The 24,011-nt window shown below is 39.9% G+C and overlaps 1 protein-coding gene across 3 annotated transcripts in view; it reads left to right on the forward strand.

Annotated features, from left to right (window-relative positions):
- Window positions 1–24,011, forward strand: part of magi3a (membrane associated guanylate kinase, WW and PDZ domain containing 3a) — a 146,512-nt gene that overhangs the window by 72,560 nt on the left and 49,941 nt on the right. For all 3 annotated transcript variants that reach the window (XM_042005018.1, XM_042005016.1, XM_042005017.1), the window contains exons 2-3: window positions 15,570–15,686; window positions 22,568–22,687. In XM_042005018.1, coding sequence (XP_041860952.1) covers window positions 15,570–15,686; window positions 22,568–22,687 — 237 coding nt within the window. The remainder of the gene's footprint in view (window positions 1–15,569; window positions 15,687–22,567; window positions 22,688–24,011) is intronic.

A 24,011-nucleotide genomic window follows, 5' to 3' on the forward strand; every position in this document is an offset into this window, starting at 1 on the left:
AACACAAATAGTTAATCAGCCAATCACGTGGCAGCAACTCATTACATTTAGTCATGTAGACATTGTGAAGATGATTTGATGAAGATCAGACTGAGCATCAGAATGAGGAAGAAAGGAGATTTAAGTGACTTTAAACGTGGCATGATTGCTGGCCTGAGTATTTGCTGGGATTTTCACACACAACCATCTCTAGGGTTTACAGAGAATGGTCTGAAGAAGAGAAAATATCCAGTGAGCAGCAGTTGTCTGGACCAGAATGTCTTGTTGATGTCAGAGGAGAATGGGCAGACTGGTTGGAGATGATAGAAAGACAACAGGAAGTCAAATAAGCACTGGTTACAGCTAAGGTCTGTAATATGTCTGTAACATCTCTGATCACAACCTTGAAGCAGATGGGCTACAGCAGCAGAAGACCACACCAGATGTCTGCTGTCAGATAAGAACAGGAAACTTATTCAACCAACACTGGACAATAGAAGATGGAGAAACTTTGCTGGTCTGATGAGTCTCAATTTCAGCTCCACATCAGATGGTAGGATTAAAATTTGGTGGAAGCAACATGAAAACATGGATCCATCATGCCTTGAAGCAACAGCTCAGGCTATTTTTTGTTCCCTGTACTCCAATAGCCTCCACAGTCACCAGATCTCAATCTAATAGAGCAGCCTTGGGATGTGGTGGAACGGGAGATTCTCATCATGGATGCAGCCGACAAACCTGCTACAGCTGTGTGATGCTGTCATGTCAAAATGAGCAGAGCTGAGCTGTGTCTCTACAAGGAGTTTAGCAGTGGTTTGTGGAGTGCATTGCTCTAAAGTTACAAAATGCATTAATTTTCATTTCCCCACACCTTAAGTAAACTGTACATTTGTCTGCCTTTGTATTATTATTTGAATTCTATGCTCCCTATAAGTAGATACCAGCATCAGAAACAAATATAAGAATATTATTCAAGTTCTGCTACAAACAGAATATGAAACTGAGGAATGCCATCACATCTTTACTTTATATATTTAAAGAAACTTTCCGTGTTGTTGGTGTTTTCTCATGACAACATAACATGTCATAATTAAGTGAGTAATTGATTAATCAACCCTTTGTGTCATCACTAATGTATGCAAATGAAGCCCTGGTGTGAAGCCATGTCAGCAGGATGCCATTAGAAGATGTGTAGGAGTCGAAGAGCAACACAGCATCTGGGTCGGCCTAGCAACAAGAGATGCACACATGTAATCAGCATCCTCCTCAGGCTCTTCTTCCAAATACAAAACACGTTCTGCTTGGCTGTGCATATTATTAGCAGCCATGCCTAAACATCACTGTTGACTACTCAGGGCCTCGTAGGCGAACTTCACAGATATGCAAACGCATGCAATCATTCATTAGCGCATTTCCAACTCATGTTTGGGAACAAACCTCAGTCACCTCTCAACCCATGTAAAAACTCCATCAGGTTTACAGTAACCCAGCTGTACCACTCTGAACATCATGCTAAATTTCTACTCTCTCATTGTGTAACTGTGTCACTTAAATGTGTTTTCGGACCTTGTAGCATTTTTTGAGTGGTGCATTCTCCCTCCAATGGGAGCGAGAAAGAGGGAGATTAAAAAAAGACAAAAAGACTTTTGTGTCCCTTGGGGTTCTGTTTGATCCATCTGGTGGCGTATTGTCAGTGCCAGCACAAGTTATTGAGGCTACAAACATAATTCTTTACATGCTGGGTAGGACCAAAATCTGTGGAGCTGCAGATGGTGCTTGTGCAGCGCTGAAGTATTCTGATGTAGCAGAAATTTTTAAATTCACACAGTGTGAAAAAGACCAGGTCTTGTCTATTTCCTATTACTTTTACTACTAGTATCCTCCTGAGACGTAGCGTCCTTATACGAGGACATCACATATTTGGTCTGCTCCATAATACTAGATTCTGTATAACTGGAACCTGTTGAACGCCTAAACTGCTATTTGGTGGTGTCAGAAGACATTTTGTTTTATAATTTAAAAATCTATGTCTACATAATTTATAATAAAATATGCTCAATGATAAAAATATGTATAATCATAAATCATAAAATTATATGTATTGGTTCCTAATACCCCAAATAGATAGAAGAAATCTCTAACGCAGGTCAAACTAAAGCTCGGGTCTAGGAGGGTCTTAGAATCCCACAATCAAATACAGATAATTCTAATTTACCATGAAAAGCATTTAAGTCACTTGTCATTTCTTCAACTTTTTCTTCTAAGCATCCAGATTTTATTGTAATATTCTTAAGTGGCCCCAAGCAGCTCTCCAGACTCTCTGAAGGTTTTTGAAGACAAGGCTGCTTTTTTACTCATTTTCACTTCAGTTCTGAAAGCTGACCATTTTCAGAGGAATGAAGTTTTTTTTTCGTTAATCATTTAAGTATACAAATAGTTGGTGAACCAACTTAAAGGATAAACCAGTGTTGTTGACACATAAATAACTTGACAAAGAACCCATGTACTCTAAATTGTGTCTTGGCACAAGCATCTAATAATAGGGCCCAAAGACAATTAATCTTTTTTTTTTTGGTTGTTGCATCTATGAAAAATGCTAAAAAAAGATAACACCATGATTTGTACAGTGATTTGTACCAACCAGGTGTTTTCTAATACATCCACCAGAGGGCAGTGCAGAGTTCAGAGCTCATCTCAGAGTTCCGACATGTCAGTTTCATGGCGATGGTGAAGGAGATCATGATAATGTACATTCTCAGAGAGAGACATAAAAAGAGGCAGCAGTGATAGACAGTGGTGATCTGTGTGACCATTAAAGACAAGCCATTTCATAAAAATAATAGCCTAACCCAGGAAACAAAAAGATTGCACCAAATCTTGACTTTGATTCAACCCCCCAACCTGAGCATGCACGGGGCATTGGACGACAATGGAAAGGAAATCCTTCAACAGAACCGGGCTCAGGGCGGTCGTTTGCCTCAACCACTTGGGGTGGAGAGGACAGGAAAAAGGGATCAACAGGCACCACAACTTTTAGCTAGGGAGACGTCTAAAAAAGAAAAGAAATACAAGTTAATGATGCCAATACTGTCATAAGTTTATACATAGAAAATAAAGTGCAGGGAGACAAAAATGTAAGAAGTTCTAAGTAGGACATCCTTCAGCAGTCTAAGCCTATGGCAGCATAACTAAGTGATGGCTAGGCTACCTCTAACTACAAGATTTATCAAAAAGAAAGGTTTTGAAGCCTAATCTTAAAGCCAACCCAAACCCAAAATGGGGGCTTGGTCCATGAGAAAGGGGCTTGATAGCCAAAGGCTCTACCTCCCATTCGACACTTAGAGACTCAAGGAACCACAAGTAACCTGCAGTCTGAGAACAAGGACTACTTGAAGAAACTAGAAGAAAGAGGGGTCAGGCTGTGTTGAAGAATAAATCCTCAGACTATATTTCTCCTTTATTCATTTTCTTGGCAATCTATAAGAAAACATGTAGCTCAAGGCCTTTGCAATGGACTGCATGTAAAAACATCTGCTGTTAATGCAGCATCAGATAAATGTCTGTGCTCTGTTTGGGGGTTTCCATGCTCTGTGTGAATCCTTTAATCTATTGTACAGTATCTCTGTGTTTTCCCTCTTCTTCCAATTCTATTACACCAGACTGATTGGTCTCTCCTCATGTTTTGTCTGCCATTCTCTCTGATCCACAGATGACAGTGAAACCATTGTCTCCATCTCAATGCAGTGGGGGGTGTAAAAGGGGAAAAAAAGAGACTATCATGGAGATGAGGCAAAAAGGACCATACCTCTCTTTGATGTCTTGGTTCTCTATCAACCTATTTGAAAATCATTAGTTTTGATTGAGCTTGCAAATGCATGCTCACGTGTAGTGTGAGGGTGTTTGTGTGTGTGGTTGTGTGTGCGTACAGGTGTGCTGAGAGACAGTTGGAGGTTTCACAACACAAAGATGTTAAACAGCTGAAGGCTTTTGATGATGCAGAGTTAAAAAGAGAGTCTTTTTTTCTGGTCTCTACGCAGCAGATCAACCAGAAGAATAATGGGGTGAGGAGGACGTATGTTCAGAGGATGACATGTGCACATGCAGTCTATTCCTACTGCGCTCAACTCCATTAACATTTTTCTTCAGTCATTTTATCTTATTTGTACGCCTCGCAAGAGGCTTAACTTTACATTTAGAGGTTTGGAACTGTGTATTTTAGAGAAAAGACTGGTGGGAGAGTGCAGCCCAGAGATTAAGGAGAAATAAGTTGTGACAATCCCATGCTTTGTGTCTTTTGTCTCATTTTTTTAACTGGTCATAATTCTGAGGTTCTGGGTTTGACCCTCTGCATTCGCGGATGACAGAGGTCTCCATGGCTCGGCTTACGCTTTCCTGTTTAATTGACATGATTTTCTTACCTGCTGTTAATGAGGAATGTTTCCAACACCTTGTTGAATTTATGCCATCGAGAATTATGGCAGTTCTAAAGGAAAACGGGGGTCCAACCAGGTACTAACAAGGTGGACCTGTTAAAGTGGCTCACTAGTGAATGAAGTTGCAGTTCTCTCATTCTCATTTTGAATGCTTCTCATGTGGGTGGCAGCTACGGATAAGTAACAAGTTGGTGGCTTGAGAGCTGAATTTCTGAGTTCCCAGTATCCTTGAATGCAAAATAATGACTGAGGTGTTTAAGGAAGTGATCGAAGGTTTTCTGTAAAAGAACAAAGTGCTGAGAATGAAAAAAACAACAACTCTTTAATAACAGTTTTGGTCATAGTTACAAATAATCACATCCACATCAATACTGAGTTCATGGTGGCAGATTTTGCTTGAATGTGTTGTCATTGGTTTGAGTCAGAACAACCTGTATCTAAACGACTACAGTTCAAACATGTCCATTCATCCATTCCCTACTTCTTATCCGGAGTCGGGTTGCAGGAGCGCAGCCTAAGCAGAGAGACTCAGACTTCCCTCTCCCTGACCACTTTCTCAAGCTCCCCCGGAGGAATCTCAAAACCCTCCCAGACTGGTCAAAAGATATAGTCCTTTCAGTGTCTTTTGGGTCGTTCCTTGGACCTCCTCTTAGCAGGACATGCCTGGAAAACCTCCCCCTCCTGTTGAGGGAGTCAGGTTTGGTGGCGTCAGGATTAGGTATCTGCTTTTTGCAGATGACTAGGTTCTGTTTCATTTTTCAGGCTGTGATCTCCAACTCTCACTAGAGATTTTTGCAATGTGAAGGAGCTGGGATTAGAATCAGCACCTCCAAATCTAAAACCATGGTCCTCAAGCCGAAAATGGTGGAGTAGCCTCTCAAGAGGAGTTCAGGTGTTTTGGGTTCTTGTTCACAAAAAAGGGAAGAATGGAGCGGAAGACCTAGACCAGGTGGATCTGTGCGGCGGTGGCAGCGATGCAGACTCTGGCCTCTCATCGGCTTCTTGTGGTGAAGAAGGACCTGAGCCGAAAGGTGACGCTCTCATTTTACCAATCAGTCTGCATTCCTACCCTCATTTATGATCACGAGCTGTGGGTGGTGACCCAAAGAACGAGATTACAAATGCAAGTGGCTGAAATGAGTTACCTGTGCAGGGTGGCTGAGCTCTTGCTGACCCCTCCTTTATACCGGGTGTGTGTGCAGCACGTTACGGCTGCAACACAGTTTTTTTCCGACTTGCGTGGCACTTTTATACCGGGAGTGCTCAGGTGTGGAGCGCCCACGAATGCAGTCCACCTATCCACGAGATCACGAAATCTCAGGAGGATAAACGTCTTGCCATCTATGATGACAAAAAAAAAACAAACAAAAAAAAAAAAAATGCTGAGACCCCTTGACCAGTTAAACACGTAATGTTCACTTGGCTGAGCATGCAAATCTGCACAGGAGCTTTTACACTCCTCGTGTGTCTGATTTCCTGTCTGCCCCTATCTGAACTGTTGAACTGATGCTTTCTGGGTGCGTGAAGTGTCAAAATTAGATTCAACGCGTAAATTCAGCAGAGGCTACGACAACACGCTTCTGGGACGCTTCTGATTCTGATAGGTGCTGCACGCACCCTGTATAAAACAGGGGTTAGAGATGGGGTAAAAAGCTTGGTCATGTGAAAGGGGCTTGGAGTAGAACTGCTGCTGCTCTTCCACATCGAGAGGAACCAGATGAGATGGCTTGTGCATCTGACACAAAAAATGTCCAGTACTGAGTAAAATAAGGGGGGAAGAAAACACTAAAGTATCAAAAGAAGACATCTTTTCCACAGAGATATACCTCAACACACACTTCTGCTTGGTCATAAGGTATTAAGACATAAAAAATAAAATTACTTTTATATGTCTTTAAATATTTAAGCTCAACTTTACCAAATTATTAAAATCTGCTATTCCCAATTTTACTCCAATCGGTTGTTTTCTAAAAGGTGTGAATCTCACGAGGTGGTGATTCCTCACTGGTGTGGGAGCATCCACTGAGCTTTACTGAACCCGAAAGCCTGCAGGGCAAAAAAGCAGTGCTTAGTGAAGTGAGATGAATGCTGGGTGAAGGACAGGTCATCATCTATCAATCTGGTCCACATAACAGGTAGAAGGAAGAGGATTGTGTCTGCTTAAGATGGCCATCAGGGGACTGTGCCTGTTCTTCCTCTACCTGAACCAGCTATGAATCCAAATGGATAGATCAGATAAAAAGCGCTTGACGCCATCTTTTTTTTTTTTTTTTTTTAAGATATCTTCCTCTAAGCCACAATAGGATTAGAAAGGAGAGTTTCAAGGTCTCTTCCTACTGTTTCAACCTTGATAGTTTTGTCGCATGCTGTACACATTGGCTGTGAAGAACAGGATAACTTTAATGATTGTGAACTCACGTCATTTAACAGGATTTTATTGCATCCATTTACACAGGCTGGCCACTGAAAAAGTGAGATTGCATGCACACTTTCTCTAAGTACCCACAGAAAAGGTGTGCCCTGCTAAATGAGGCAGTTTTATCTTAAACGTGTTGCCTAACAAATGAATATATTGTACAGCCAGCCAACAATAGAGAGCAAACTACCCAATCTGTGGCAGGGAAAATATTTCTTAATGCTGAGTGCTTTTGGAAAATATGTGTGTCAGCTGCCAAATGTGCTGATGGTTATCACATTGTTTATAAGAAACCCGTGACCTTAAGTCTGCACACAATGTAGAGCAAGACCATTCTTTTCAATTAACATTCTTTTCAAATGAATTTTGTGCCTAACCTTTGATATAAAACAGCATAGATTTTTTTTCAACATTGATATAATTTGAGTACAATTGAAGGTTTGGTTCTTGTATTTCTTCTATTTTTCTTATTTTTTGTGCCTGATCTTTGGTAGTTTTATAGCTGAAACACCCAGCTTGTGCAAACCGACCTCATGTTCAGATAAGCCTCCTCTAATTGGATTTCAAGATGGATGTGTCTAACCTGAAGGGAGAAAAGGGCGACTGGGGACATCGATTTCCTACAAGCAACATTTTTTAGCCCAAAGTGTACCTTCCTCCATAATTAATCTCATGGGCTCTGTAGCCATTAATTGACTTCATCCACACTCCTCCTTGTCAAACAGTTGCACTTCTCAACTTAAACTGTGGTTAGTGTTATTGTTGCACACAGGAAAACACTTCAGACCAATTTTAGAACAGTTTTGACCTTAAATAAGCTTGGGTCTGATGGAGGAGACCACTGATTGTGAAACCCACCATGTCTGTTTGCTGTTTTGTGGAAAGAACTCAAAGCACAATTGTTACTTTTCTCTCTCTGCCACTGAAAAGTGAAGGAACTTGGCCTCTTTTGCATGCTGATAATCTCTTGATCCACTTTCTGTCTGTCATACTTGATGCAGCAGGGCATTCTGTTGCCCAGAGTTGCAAAATGAACCTAACAAGGTGGTAATTAGCAGATGGCAGGGGCTTTCTCACCGTTTCCGGAGCTGCGCCATCATTGAATGGCTCATTAGATGCCTACCAACACCCCTGCTGGTGACATTATTCCTCTACCTCTGCTCTCTTTTTGGAGATGCAATCTATCTGTGCAAGCCCATTGTAATTTGACTGTCTCAGCAGTGGGTCCCTGGGTAAATATCTCTACTGCTATTCAGTTGTTTTGGCCCCCAGTGAGCTGAGAGCATACTGGTGCTTCAAGACTCGAGTCAAGCTGAAAAAATTTGAGAGAAGAATAAATTTGATAGTTTTACCTCAGGGCCCTGTATTTTAAGTACAGGTTATTATTTTTCTGTATTACACCTTAAGCCATGCTCGGTCTGTGGATGCTTTTGGTCATGCTGACATCAACTATTGCATGGATTGTAAATGAAAAGTTGGATGGATAGCCTTCAAATTTACAAAATTCATTCAATTCAATTACAATTTGTTTGTTGATAATTTAATTATTTTAAACATCTCAGTGTCTTGCATACTCAAGTTAATGACATTCACTTTTTTTAATAGTAAATGCAGTCAGTAGGATCAATCTGAATTCCTTTTCTATTTATTACTGTGAACAATCAGACAAATGTCTTCTTTTAAACAATGAGTGACCCACCTCAGGTCTGTATGCACTTTGTTAAATACCAGTGTTAAAGTTACCAAATCAAATGTAACTCCTACTGGACTAGCTTTACTCTCCGAGTCCTACACTTTGGCTTTGGTAATTTTTTGTGAAATAAAGCCTGTGAAAAAGATGCATGAAGGTCTTAACAGTTGATTCTCTACAGCCAAATGACTCCAATGATCCTTTGCTAAGAAAGCTGCTACAGGTTTGGTCATTTCTTTCCTCCCTGAATTGGAGTACAACGATGACAACGCCTCAATAATACAAGGGTGGTTAATTGTCTGCCTGTGTTCTTTGATGCTGCAGACATTTGGTTGCAGCCAAAACAGCATTTTGCATTTTGTGAGGTAGATTTTACACACCGCATGGTCCTATGGTCGTGGTCTGTAATTTGTTCAAACAATCCATAGTGTGTCCAGATATATTTTTTACCACTTAATGTATCCTATAGATGGATAGCAAAACAAAACATTAGTAGCAGAATGGTAATTTCCTGTTTAGTGTTGAACACAACATGTTGTAACTGCAGCATAAATGTTTTGTTGCAGCCTGAAAATCATCAGTTAGTGATCATATAATTTAGTTTTGTGCACATTGCAACTTTACTCTTTGGACTTGTTCATATCTACATTGAGATGTATCTCACAGTTCATAAATCCTTATTATGCTAATATACTAATTTGGTATTAGCATGTTACCATTATTGTACCATATTAGCATGCTGACGCTAACATTCGCTCTTGCATGCAGTCTCAGAGATGCTGTTTGCTTATGGAAATTTTACCCCAATTTTGTGTCAGGGAAAAAATAACTTGGCATAAATCAAGATTGTCTTGTGCCGTTGACTTTAAAACCGCACTAGTGAACTTTGACAGATTTTCTCACTTTGATGCCCCCAAACGAAGGCTTATTCAGCATTCGTCTTGCATCCTGTCTCTTCTTTGAGCTCTCTCCAGCCAGTAAAAGTCAGTCCAATGTTGACGCTTGTCTTATCTTTTGATCTGTTCTTTTCTCTGTTCTTTTTTTTTTTTTTTTTCCTCACTTCCTCTGATAATGTTGTTTTGCGTTTCTTTGAATCAACCATGGTGTGCGTTTAAAATGGCCCATGCTGGTGTGTGATACAACGCTGTAAAGTGAAATGCTGCCGTAAACTGAATCACCAAGATGGAGAAACGTTTTGAAGGGCAGTTTCTCAGTTTCAGGATGCAGCAGGGCAGCAACGGCTACAGCAATGTACAAAATAAATGTCACTGTAATCAAAACCAGTCAGATGCACAGAGTTTTAGGATTAGAAAGTTATGAATTGTTCCTTTAACATTGTACCCTACAGCAGAAAAGTTGAGTCAAAATGTTTTTCTGTTTACTAAATTGGTTTTGTTCAGAAATGAGGGTCAAAGCTCTTTAAAAAACAAAGTGTCCCTCACCGATACCCCTTTTCAGTTAAAGAGCGTTCAGTGCACGTTTCAAGCTGGATTTATTTAAGAACAGGTTTGGTTTGGAGTTACATTAGAACATGGTAAATGTTTTATACCCTGCAGATCTTTCAATATTAACCTACAGTACGTAAAGCCTCTCCTCTCACTGGCCTTCTCCTTTTTATTCTCCATCTTTTTTCTTTTTCTCTCCTCCAAGAGTGCAGACAGGTAAATGCACATATTGCATAACCGCAGAGCTGTGTGAAATATGTGAAGACAAAAGCTTAAATGGCTTGGAGTGGAAGAAACAAGTATAAATGACCTGGAGAAGGCTGATGGCGAGTCAGAAAGTGATCTCGAGCATAGGTGTGAGGAGCCCTGCAGGGATCCGCCACGGCTGATGAATCTCCACAGCGAGGGAGGCAAAGACACACAGTCAGAGCTGGAGCGATGGAGAAATGATTAAAGGGCAAACCGAGGGAGGCGTGGTGAGCTTCCACATGTGTTCCCATGCATCATCATTACTCCTCTCTGCCAGCATCCCCCACTCCCATCAACTTGTCCTTCCTTGCTCCCTTTATTTCGAATAAGTTTCCATCCTTGAACTGCAGCTCCCCTTTTAGCCACTGACTCTCCTCCCCCTTGTATGACAGCGAGGGCCTAACAGCCAGATGACAAGCCACAAAGGCTCCCATTGTGTCCCACATGCCTCGTACAACCAGCACGGTAGGCCAGTGATGCGCTGCCTTGTAACCTAGCAGGAAACTGCCGCTCTCCCCCTTTTCTCTCCCCTTCTCTGGAGATATGATGTAGTGTACTAACACAACCTGACAGGCGGGCCACAACGACTTCACTGTTAGACGCACTTGAGTGGGTGTTTGCTTTGGGCAGGGGAGGTGATTTGCATGTGTTTGTGTGCATAAGAGAGGGTACAAAAAGATAGTGCATCAGTGGGGTATCTAACATTAGTTTTAGGAGTCCTGGGGTAATTATTACCACCCTTTACTGAAACTAGCTTTATACCCCCCCCCACCCCCCAGCGCCCACCCCACCCCCAACCCGGGGAATGTGTGAAATGGATTTGGGGCAGCCTGGCTGGAGGAAAAAACACTCCCATCTCCTATAATGTAAAAACAGGCCTGAGCCTTTTGAAAGAGAATGAGATGTATACTGAGTTCTTGTATTGGAATTTGGGGTTTTTCATGTCTCGTAGCTTCTGGGAACAAGGACCACAGGCTTGTGGCTTTTGAATTGATGCATAACCAGATGCAGCTTTTGTTCCCTTGACCTAAATTCCTCACATTTGTTGCGCCACTTAAAACTCCATGGAGTTACATAATGGAGAACCATGCTCCTACCCTTTTCCCTGGCACTCACGTATACCTCTGCCATGCTGCAGTTAGTGGACTATTTCAACCTTCTTAATAGGGTTGCAAAATTGCGGGAATTTTCAAAGTTGGAAACTTTCATACATGGGAATTAACGGGAATACATGGGAATTAACCAGAAATTTACAAAATTTAGGCTTAGTCACTTAACAGGAAACTTAAATATAGCTGAGAAAATATTTTGTAGCATAATCTTGGCTAAAATAACCCGATTTAATGCAAGCACAGTTGAATATCTATACCATTCAAGCACATGCACATAGCTTAGTGCACCCCCTACATGCACTCATCACACGAACTGGTGATTTCTTCAACCCTGGAGTACTGAGGCCACACTTGAGCTTACAACTACATAACGTTAAGTAAGTTTTCATAATATTATGGGGTAAATTTATTTTATACATCAATTGTAAAATATATATATATATAAAAAAACTCCAGTTAACTATACATCTGTTCATGTCATTGCATTTGTGTTTATAAAAGCTTTTTTGTTATCTTATTTTACAGAAAAATATCACGTTTGCCTGTTCAATTGCTTGCTAACATAAATATCTAGTCAACCAATCACATGGCAGGAACTTAGTCCTGCAGGCATAATCAAGACGGCTTGTTGAAGTTAAAAATGAGCATCAGAATGTGAGGAATAACAGGCTTGGAAGGCTTTTTTTCTATGTTTTTAAACATTTCTTTTGAAAATGAGTAGAAAATATAAAAACAGAAAAAACATTTAGCTAGCTTTAGAATTGTAGTTGTCCTTTTCGCAGAATCGCTGCTGTTTGAAACACAACACAACTGTTCTTCAACAACCCATTGCACACTGACGACTAAAAGGGCATCAACCTCATACCGAATCAGTTATGGGTAAACAATGAAAACAACTATTAAAAATACGTATTTTGGTTTTTATCTGTATAATGTAAAACTCAATGATGCTGCTGAACGCTTCACAGTTACAATATAACGTCATTTAACCAAACTACTGTGCATTTACCTTTTACTGTAAAAAGCTGGTGAAGATCCTGCAGGTATTGAAACTTTTTATGTCGACACCAACACCACCTTACTCTGTTTTTTGTCTACAACCAAAAGAAAATCCGACAAGGATGGCTTAATCTTTCTGTTTGGAGGAGATAACTCTTCTGCACGCCTCTTCCGCAAACCCGTACAGAACGAAAACAAGGCAACACAAGCAAACACCTGGATGTGGTGCAACTTTGTTTTCATTATGTGTAAAAGTTGTAACGATCTGCTGATATCATCATACTCTTATATGGAAAGTGACGATGTTGAGGGATCTCTACAATTAATTGATACCGTGTTTAATTGTGAAATCCCTTGTTGAATGTCAATATAATACTCCACAATGAGCATCAACCTTATCACGTGGTCAGATGAAGCGAGACGTTTTGAGAAATAACCTGTGACTGTTGTGGACTGACTTAGAAAAATATGGTGATTGTACAATTTTTGAGCCTTTTCTTTGTGAATTTTTTTATTTTTTTGCACTGTAGCATTCACACATTGTCATGAAATCAGTTTGCATGTAGTGAATACACCTCATGTGCCGCGCAGCAAAACAAGGCGTTGAGTCTTGTTTTGCACACAAAACAACTATTTCTCAAGATACTTTGACAGACTTTCAGTGCTGATCTGCACTCACAATAGTTTCTAATTCATAACACTTTTGAATTTGGTTTGTGACACCTTTCAACTCTCCAGCAAGTTAATTTCTCCTTCAGTACTTCCTGCTGAGAGCAAGAGCCATAAAAAATACAGCTGGAGTTTCAGAGTGGGGCTCCTGTAGTGGGTTTCATACGTAGGATGCCTCACACTTCAAGAATTCCATTACTTCCATTGTAAGGATTTTTTTTCTTTGTTGCCAAGCTGTGTGAACATTTGCTGTTAAATTTCTGCTTGGTTGAACTCATGAATGAGTACAAGTGTGAGTGTTTCTCAAGTGGGGAATGAATTTGAATGGAGTTAGAAAATAATTTCTTTGGGAGATCATAGCAGATCTACAATATCCTCTTGAGTATGCAGCTGATTGCTGGGGTGATGTGATACAATACAATATACAGCGATGCAATAAAGTACAACAGGATACGATAAAACGCGATGCAATATGATACATTGTGATGTGAAGTGATATGATGCAATATCTTGCATCATGTTATAACAAAATACAATGCCTTGCGATAGGATACAACAACAATGGGTCATAATCTGTTTTCCTTGAAGACCCCCTTCATGCAACTACCACAAAGCCACGGACCCCCTGCTGCAGCCATGCTTGGCTTTATGCTTTCATTAGCTAGCTTGTTGCCACAAGTGGTTGAGTTCTGTCTTTTGAGTTAAGGTATTTTATCATACTTTATTTATTTATTTATTTAGTGTGGATGAATAATCTGCTCTGTGGTGTTTCTCAGGCATTTTCATCAATGACATGGAGCAGGAAAAATCAAGGTTACCAGGATAGAAGTGGACTACTCCACAATGGTAGCTCCACTAGTTCACTGTGACCTCACTAAACCACACAATACATGAACTAAAACTGATGCTTAAGGCATACTAGGTAACTTTTTATTTTTAACTTGGGGTCTAAGTTTTAAAATATTGTTGTATAGCAGATTTTGATGACCATCATTTATTGACTTGGGGACCTGGTTTCAAAAGTTAGGCTTTCAAAATGCCAACTACATGTAAAAGAAACATCCAAATGATAAAAGTCTTAAGCAGATGCACCTAAACTAGTCTCTGTGTGACATGACCTTGATTTTAAAAGGTGCACAGGCACTGTAGAATCAAAACTTTACATACCCACTGTGCTCTTTGGGGACCCCAGACTGGGAACTACTGGGATACAATATAATACAATATGAGGTGGTATGATAGAGTACAATGGCCTATACACCACGATACATTATGATGTGATACTTTTGATATATACATTTTATTTACCCCCCATTTTATTAGGCAAAACATTAAGGACAAAGTCCTATTTACAATGTTGGCCTGGCAAGTGCCAGAAAGCACTAAATACAAAACAATAATAAAACAAAAACAAATTTTAGAGCATCATTAGAAATATAAAAGCATTGTTGGATTTTATTAATATGTTTGCAAATATTAAAAATTGACTGTGGAGGCCTTACTGTGATACAATAGGACACAATATCAGGGGATACGATACTGTACAATAGGATATAATATGATATATGGTACAATATAAAATGATACAATATGATATGATACTATGTGATATGATACAATAGGAAAGGACAGGAGACAATACGATACGATATGGTACAATATTCTTTATTGTAACCATGGGGAAATTTAATTTAGTGCACCTTTTCATTTGAGGACTAATAAATCGTGGTTTTTATCTAAATGACCCATGATGCTTTGTTTGGGGGGTTTGATGGTCTGTACTCAGTGGTCCCAAAAGGATCAGGGGCACTTTAACTCTACAAAATTAAGTGGTGAGGCCAAGTGTTGTATCCAAGGGAGGGAACAGGGTTTGGACTTGAGTGCCTGGCACACTGGCTAAAAACTGATATAATAATAATAATAATAATAAGTGGCAGATTTGTGTATTTGCAGTCTCTGCAGGAATCCTGCTTGAAGAATCTGTTTGACTGATGCTCCTCTCAGTGGCCTAATGCGGTTCTCATTAGGACTCATTATTCACTGCTTGGCTGCTGCTTAACTTTGATTTGTCAACATTTCCTGATCTGGAGAGGATCTACAAGATCTTAACACTTCTGTCAGAGACTCTGGCAGACAGAAACTGTTAGCACACTCTGACTTTGCAAATCTGTGTTTCAGGCTGCACCCACTGAAAAAAGCAGATGCAGAGGATAGAACCTGATTTTTATGAGGCACTTTTTCAGATCTAACTGTGATAGATGTCAAAGCAAATGGGGCTTGGTGTTTGATATCGGTAACACTTTCCTGTGCTTATTTCTTCATTTTACACTCCTTGCGAAGAAATGTTGAGGAAGAAGCACTAGTGGTGTAATAAAGGGTGTATTTTAAGCACATACTGTCGTTTTTTGCAGAAAGAAAAACATGGTCCTTCTCTCTGTTTCCCCCTCAACTCATTTAATGTTTAATCTAATTTAGATGATCAAACTGGGTGTTTTGCACCCAATGAGCTCCATGCAGATGTTCTCCTGTGTGACTGAATTGTTAGACTGATTCTGTTTTCTGTCTCTTCCCCTCTAGGCAAGGTGTTGAATAATGATTTACGTCACTACCTCAGTCTGCAGTTTCAGAAGGGATCCGTGGACCATAAGCTCCAGCAGGTGATCAGGGACAACCTGTACCTGCGCACCATTCCCTGTGAGTAGTTCCCACATCCTGTCTCTCTGTCTGGGCCTCCTTGTTGCCCTCCGATCCCTGCAGACGGAGCCTGGTCTGTCCTTTTCTGTTGCATTGCCTGCACTGTCACTTTTTTTCTTTTTTCTTTTGCTTACCTTTTCTTTCCTTGAAAATCTTCCCTTGGCTTAGTTTACATTCAGGTCTCTCCTCTTTCCACCTCCTTTTTAATTCATCAGCAGGAACTTGTATTGCAAAGCTGTTGACTTCATAAGTTCATAATCACTAAAGCAGCCCTTCTTTGGCTTAATGCAAATCTTCATGCAAATGTCGTAGTGTAGGAAAACCTGACTAAACTCTAATTAGGATGACTAAAATGATCCACCAAGACAAAAATATGCTTTTTTTATGCGATTGAGGAAAATGCTGCCGTTTCTTAGGTTTTATGTTTTTTCAGACTGAACTTATGAAGTATTGAGTTGAGCAAAAATGTTTTTAATCATCTTTCTGTGCTTTATATTTATGAGTTTGCTCCACTGTTTCTTTGATAACACTGAAATTAATGACCAGGACAGAGTTTATACCCGAGCAGTTTTAAAATGGCCAACGAGGCCAGCACACATAAACACACACATGCTCTCTGGGCTGCACAGATGAGTTAAAAGCACTTGTTTTGTTTTGTTTTTTTTTCTATTTGCCATTTACCAGTTGACAAGACACAATTCATTATTTGTGTGACCCCCCCCCTCCCCCCGCCTCCCCGTTACCATTTGGAGAGCTTTAATTTCTGACATTTAGTTTGGAGGAAAAGTTACTTTAGAGGCATTTCCTACGGGAGTGTTAAAATGACCTAAATGCAGTCTCAACAATAACATACTAAATGTTAGACTGTGTCAGTATTCATTTAACAACTGAGCCAAAATGAAGAAATGGTGAGTGAGAAACTACGTACACATATAAACGTTTAGAAGCAGCAGATGCTGCTAATCAAAAGTACTTGATTTACTGATCATCATCAGTGTGAACAGCTTCATAAAAGCAGAATGTTTCTCAGTCATATGTGTCCTCACAGCCTGTATATGAGGCCCAAAAATGAGAAAATTCTGTCACCTCTCTCACTTGCTCCACTTTTTACCAAATGTGTGCTCAAATAGTCCCTGGTAGTGGATACTGCCATTGACCCGCCCCCTCCAGCTAACTGAGCCTGCCCTCTAAAATCACAGAGCAGGCACCAGTGAAAGCCAGATCCTCTCCCAGAGAGGGGCGTGGAGTGGACGTGGACAGGTACCATCCTTGAACATTTAAAGATTCAGACACAGAAACAACCCGTTCTTCGTAAAGCTCTCTAGAGCTGCTTTTAGAACGGCTGAAATTAAGGACCAAGGCTGAATTTTGGGTAATACACTTAGAAAACAATGTTGTTGGACCTCTGACACCCAAATGAAATTGTTGAAAAAATTTATTATATGGGACCTTGAAGCCGACCAAACCGCCTGGACAACATTGTGCAGTTACAACAACTGCTCGTTAGGGGCGAAATCCCTGAAACGACCACCAACCAAGACGAAAACCCCCAGTTTTCAAGTGGACCACAGCTAGATTTTTTGGTCCACACCAGAGTGCGAAGGAGGATTCACACTACTCCAAAGGAACTGCACTATCAGTGGAAGTGGACCTGGGTTTGTGTAAAGCATCAGTGAGAATGTGCCCTTAGAGAAGCAGCTGCTGCTTCCCATCAGTCTGGGCTGGGGGTCCATTGTTCTACAGTGAGAATGACAGAAAGACAGTAGCCAATATTCCTAGTAACAGGTGTTACAGCAAATTCCCCCAAGGTCAGACTGAGCAATGCTAAAAAAAAATAACAAACAAAAAACAAACGAAACAAGAGCTACATCTCAAACTTAGAATTTAAAGTTCATGACGGTACAATTAGAGAAAGACTGAACAAGTATGGCTTGTTTGGGAGGATTTCAGGAGAAAGCCTTTTTTTCTGATAAAAGAACATGGCAGCACAGCTTAGGTTTGCAAAGTTGTCTTCAAACCAACTTCTAGAGTTTGTTCTAGAGTTAAACATGAGGCTGTCCATTAGCTTCGCCCAAACTGGGTCAACCAACAGGATGATGATCAACATAGTTATAATATATAGACTAATAATCTCATTTTACATCAGAGTCTGCACCATCATATCATCTCAGAAGACTTCTCCTTTGTGTTTTCCATGTCAGACATTACAGTTGGTCTTTACTGGCTCAGCGTATGTCCCGTGTCCACTCTGCACATTCATGTCATTGCCTTATTACAGCTCACTGAGCCAGACTGACCCTGCGAGGAGCCTCCATAGCCACTGCAGCATTATGTCCTTCCTCATTACAGCAGCAAGAACAGCATTTCAGCATGAGACAAGCATGGCTTCCTCCCTCCACTACACACAGAAAAGCTTCATTAAGTGTCACCCTCGTTACCCACCAAAGACGGAGGCACCGGGGCTGCAGGTCCCCACAAAATCCTAGAAGCTTTGCTAAATCCTGACCTCCAAACCTACAGCAAACTACCCCTCTCCTTCAGTAAGTGTTGGGTAATGTTTGTCACAGCATCTGCAAGCAGCTCCAGTCTCAGTGCAAGGGTAAAAAGAAAAGGAGTAAGGATTTTATAACAAGAAGTCACAGAATTTCAAGTGTAACAATTATTTAAGATGACTGAAGAGAGGCTCGGTTTAAGCTTTCAGGCCAGTGAGACAGAGGACAGAGAAGCGTAGCATTGATTTAACATTTCATCCACAGTAGCCAATAAATTTCATGAATGCAGCCAGTGAGCTTCAAGAAGGAAATGACAGGGTCAAACCCAGCAAGATGAGCAAAGTACCAGAGCTTTATACCATTTCTTTGGTTCTGTTTACAGTGTGAAGCATCCATTTTTTTTTTTACCTGAAACAGATAAAGGAAAATAATTTCTTCATTTAAATGCAGTTAGTTCTTAGCTATACTATTGTGCAGGATTATAAAATACTACAAATGCGTACTGACAAAGCTTGTCCTAGACTTGTTTCAGGAAACGTTTATCTTCATACATTAATATGAAGTTCATTAAATCAAAGCATCAAGCCTTTTAACCATAATGAATGACTGTTTTTATCCAAGAAGCTCATTGTTCCAAATTGCTTCGTTATTGTAATATAGTTTATGAATTACACCGTGAATTTAAGTGTATATAATTGAATTAATCTACACAAAAAGCTTTTTTAACTGACAAGGACAAAGATAAATGATTCATTTAACCGCATTCATACAGTGTAGTTCTTTTCTTTTATTCTTATTAAGCACTGTCTATCCATCCATCCATTTTCTGTACTGCTTGTTCCGATTTAGGGTGGTTGGGAAGCTGGAGCCTATCCCAGAATTTAGCAGGCAAGATGCAGGGTACACCCTGGACAGGTTGCCAGTCTATCACAGGGCCTCATAGAGGTGTACACACCAGGAGCAGTTTAGTGCTTCAGAGTCATACCCGAGGACTTCGTCGTGCAGTCCGGACGAGCTGAGGGTGAAATTACTGACCTTCCACTTGACTTGATGACAGTTGCTATCTGCTGGGGCCCCTGGGGACTCTGAGCTGAGAAGGCACGGTGGCTGTGTTATGCCAAGGGAGCACTTTAACAATGCACAATGTGGTAAGATTTTACACACTAAGTTTTTTCCTGCTCTGTCACTTTATAAAGGCAGGGTGTGTTTCCGTAATCGTTTTTCCATCTAGATCCTCATCATACGGGATCCACTGCAGAAATAATTTCCCTGATGTTAGTCATCTGTTAACGAGAGTTTGTGAGCTGAAGCTTCTTCTGCATCTCGTAGAGAGCAGCATTTCTCACTGCGATTATATGCACAGCTCAATCCCAGGCATGAGTGACAGCTCCATTCCCAGTGAATTTGTCATTACTTTCAGACAAACACCGTTCTACAGTTTTCTGTAGGAACTGGTATGCTGACCAGCACTACTTTTTATATCGTGTTACACCTGTAGGAACCACCAGACGGTCTCTTCAGGATGAGCCATGCTTTGGAAACAATTGGCAAAATGATTTTTATATTATATTATGATTTTATTATATAAAGCCTGTGAACTGGTTTGTATTCTTTTACAGATGATGCACAGAAATTATGTGAACCAATTTGGATCAATACTGCTGAGAATTTGCTTAATCTTCATTACTGCTAATCAATGTGGATTAGTAAACAATTATAGATTATTATTTTCATTTGAGTGCTCTGATTTATAGTATGCCTCAATCTAACATGAATAACTTATGTAAGCCCAGTTTCCACTAGTATGTTTTGCTATTGATTAGATGTGGTCCCGTATTTTAAACCGAGCACATAAAGTAGAAGTTAAAATCCTGTTTTCCAGTGAGAATTTGCAGCAAAACTTTTTTCGGTTCTATTCCTCAAATCTCCTTTATGTGGTGTTCCTTCTCAGGGAACAGTCAGATCTCTAGTTTCAACACTCTTAGCCATCTCTGCCTTTTGTCTTTTCATAACTGGGTCAGTACACTTCTTTCTCTCATCTGTCCAGGGGTGGAGAGTGAAGATGTCCTTTGAGAATTCACCCATCTAGAAAACATCAACACATCCAGTCTTTATTGCCCCTTTTCTTTTTTTTTCCAGGCAATATCAAATAGTTTTTAGAGGCTATCGTGTTGCAACAACTTAACATCATGATGTTGATGAAAATGTAGCGCACAGTGAAACTGTCAGGTTGAGGAAACTGATCCACCTTGTCTCAGAGGCTGCAGGCAAGGTAGCTGATTTAAAAATAAATCGCTAAATAACCACATTTCTCTTTTCCACCGTCCAAAAACAAGATCATATATCTTCACTTTGTGGTTTACTTGGTCTCCTCTGATTACTCCATTTGACAGAATGAAAGATTGTTTTTGCAACAGACTGAGCTGTTTCAGATGTGACGGGTCATTCGGCAGTCAGGATGGATGTTGACACGGAGAGAAAATGAAGAATGGGAACAAGTCCCTGTTAAGCTCTTAGTTATAGTCCCCAGTGTCTGCAGTGGATAGAGATAGCAGAGGTACAGTAAAAGCCCTGATTACATCGAAGATGATGGTGAATGAAGCTGGCATGTTGTAAAGCGTAAAATCGTTTTAGCAGCAGTATGTTTTCAGTGTCGTACAGTTAAAGCATCAACAAGGCTGAACATGAACAGCAGATAAGGACTTCATGATTTTAACCCTGCAGAAGCTGGGAAGGTTTTTTGGAGCCCCAGTGTTGTCATGGTAGTGTGGTTCAGGAATCAAAGGGGAGATAACTAAAAATGATTGACGAACTTGAACACTTTTTTGTGGACATCTGACCTCAAACATCACCACTGGCACGAATAAGACTATGCAACATAACATATTACACAGAACTGTACATCTTTGAAGATGTGTTAGGCTTTTGCATCATGAGCATGAGAAAATCTATTCCTATGTTGAAAACAACTGATAAGACTTTAATCAGTTTGTTGGTGCAAAGAGTTTCAGTATAAGGATAATTCTGTAGGATTAGACTTCTTTCAGACTTCAGGCAGCAGCACAGAAATACATTATTTTACTTAAGAGGCATTATGCTGACAAGTCCCCATGTTACAATACATTTATATTTAATCCACATATGGCAGTACATTGCCATGGAAACCAAGTTGAGTGTTGGTTTGTGCTGTCATAAAGATGTTGCTGTTAATGGATAAACTTGCAGAAGGACAACAAAGGCCATTTTCCTATTACTTTCTTCAGAAACTTAATTATTTATTGCAACAGGGTACATGCACATGAAAAAGAGAGTGCATTCACTATTCTAAGGTTTTATCATAAGAGCATGGAAAACAAAATCTTTGGTCCTTACCAGATCTTAAAATGAGAAAAATGCAATGTTAAATGAACAGGGCTTGTTCAGAAGGGTTGCAGGAGAAAGCCTCGTCTCTATTAAAATGACATGACTGCGCGGCTCAGCCTTTCAGAGTTGCATCTAAACATAGCACAAAACTTCTGGAACAATGTCCCTTGGATAGATGAGATCAAAATGGAGATGCTTGGGCATAATGAACAGCAGTACGTTTGTGGAAAACCAAACACAGCATATCAGTACAAAACCTGCATACCAAGTGTCAAGCACGGCAGTGGAGAAATGATGATCTGGGCCTGTTTTTTAAGCCTTTTACATCATGTGACAGATGAATTTTTTCTGAATCTGGTTAATGCAAGAATCCAAGCAAACCAACAAATCCATAACAGAATGGCTGAAAAAGAAAAGAATGAAGGTGGTGCAATGGTCCTGTTGAGGTCCAGACCTCAACCTGACTGAAATGCTGTGGTGGGGCCTTCAGAAAGCTGTGCAGACACAAGTCAAAACTTGTATTAGTTCATTTTAAGACCTGGAAGAACCAGACGATTTCTTATTATGTCCTGATCTATGAAACTTTTTAACCTAAAGAACTGTGTTTTGTTTTTGTTTATTTTGGTTTGTTTGTGTCCCCCCCCCCAACGTTATTGTAATATTTGTGTCCTTAAAGACTGTCAGCGCTGCTGTTGTGCACAGTCTGAGTCTATGAGTCTATAATTAATATCCCATTCATTATCATCACTTACACTTCCTTTGTGGTTTGACGGCTGTGATGCCATGCAAAGTTATTTTTTGTCTCTCATTCATGTTTGAATAATACATTCATGGCTTTGTAGTCCCAGTTCTGTTGATTATTCATGATGTAGACACAGACTCTCCCCTGTGTGCTGCATTTGGGATTGAATCACCTCCCTGTGGGCATGTTGGTTGCAGTGCTACATGCAATCTCCCATCATGGCATTTAGTGGCATATTCCACTTCTTTGGGTATTCCTGCTCTTATACTTGTCAATATTTGCAGGTACTACTCGGCAGCCCAGAGAGGGGGAAGTTCCTGGAGTGGACTACAATTTTATCAGCGTGGGGGAGTTCCGCGATCTGGAAGAAAGTGGGCTGCTGTTGGAGAGCGGCACCTATGATGGTATGTTCTCACTGTACACAGCAAAACAGAGGGACATTCACTGATAGATTGCATAGATAGGGAAATATAAGTACAGATTTGAAATTGGTGTGATTTACAAACAAAAAATCTACAAATTTTTACAACCTCAATTCTCAAAAAGTTGAGATGCTGGTGAAAATGTAAATGGAAACAGAACAGTCTGCAAATCTCTTAAACCCATATTTTAATCAAACTAGAACATAAACAACATTTTCATCATTTCATGGACAATATGAGCTCATTTTGAATTTGATGGCAGCAAAGTAGGTTATCTACAACAGGTCAGTAACAGGACTGGGTACAAAAGGAGCATTTCAGAGAGGCAAAGGCTCTCAGATGTAGAGATGGGCAGAGGTTCACTAATCTGAGACAAACAGCATCTAAAAATTGTGGAACAATTTCAGACAAAAGTTCAGTGAATAATATCATCAAATGTTTTGAAGAAATCTCTGTGTGCAAGGAACAAGGTCAAGATCAAAACTTGATGCTAAATGCTTGCCAGCAATCAAAGACTGATCAAGTTCTGGTTACCCACTGGTCTATATCCTCTTCACTGGGTTTCAAACATCAATTTCAGTGCAATTTTAAATAAAAGAAAACATTTTTCCTCCCCCAAAAATGTTTTTTTTTTTTCATATTTTCTGGAGAATTTGTTGTTGCATCATCTCAAATGAGCCTGAAGCTGTTTAATCTTCCACATATTACGTATGTATTACATATGTAGGCCCAGATTATGTGTTTACATGCTTGATATGGTAATTGTGAATTACAGATTTCCGTCTTACCTGTTTATTGATTTCTCATTTGAGAGCTTCCATGTTGTGTTTGCCAGTTACAAAAGATTTTCACATGAATTCTAATGGAAGGTGAAGTTACATCTTGGTTTGTCTGCTTTTTGAAACAGTGAGTTTTGCATCTTTCCATTTATCTTGATTTTTGAGGCTGCAAGAAACAGTGTAAGACATCATTGAGCTTTGGATTGAAATATTGGTGCTTTTCTGTGTTTTTTTTTTTAGCATTGATTAAAATGCTTTGTATTGGTTTGGTAGTAGCTTGTATGAGGCACAACACCTTAAATGTAAATAAAAAAACATGTTCATTGGATTTAAAAATCCATCAACGTCTTGATATTTGTACTACAAAGCACTTTGATCAAAATTTCCTCAGCTTGAAGTTCCCATTTGTATAAATTCAAAGGCATGTATTTACAAAGAAAATTTAGACAGCCTTTTTTTCATCTTTTCCTCCAAAATGGGGTCAGACATCCTTTTTTCAGGCCTATACACCCGTACCATGATGGGGA

The sequence above is a fragment of the Melanotaenia boesemani genome, chromosome 13 (assembly GCF_017639745.1).
Source record: "Melanotaenia boesemani isolate fMelBoe1 chromosome 13, fMelBoe1.pri, whole genome shotgun sequence".
NCBI classification, from domain to species: domain Eukaryota; kingdom Metazoa; phylum Chordata; class Actinopteri; order Atheriniformes; family Melanotaeniidae; genus Melanotaenia; species Melanotaenia boesemani.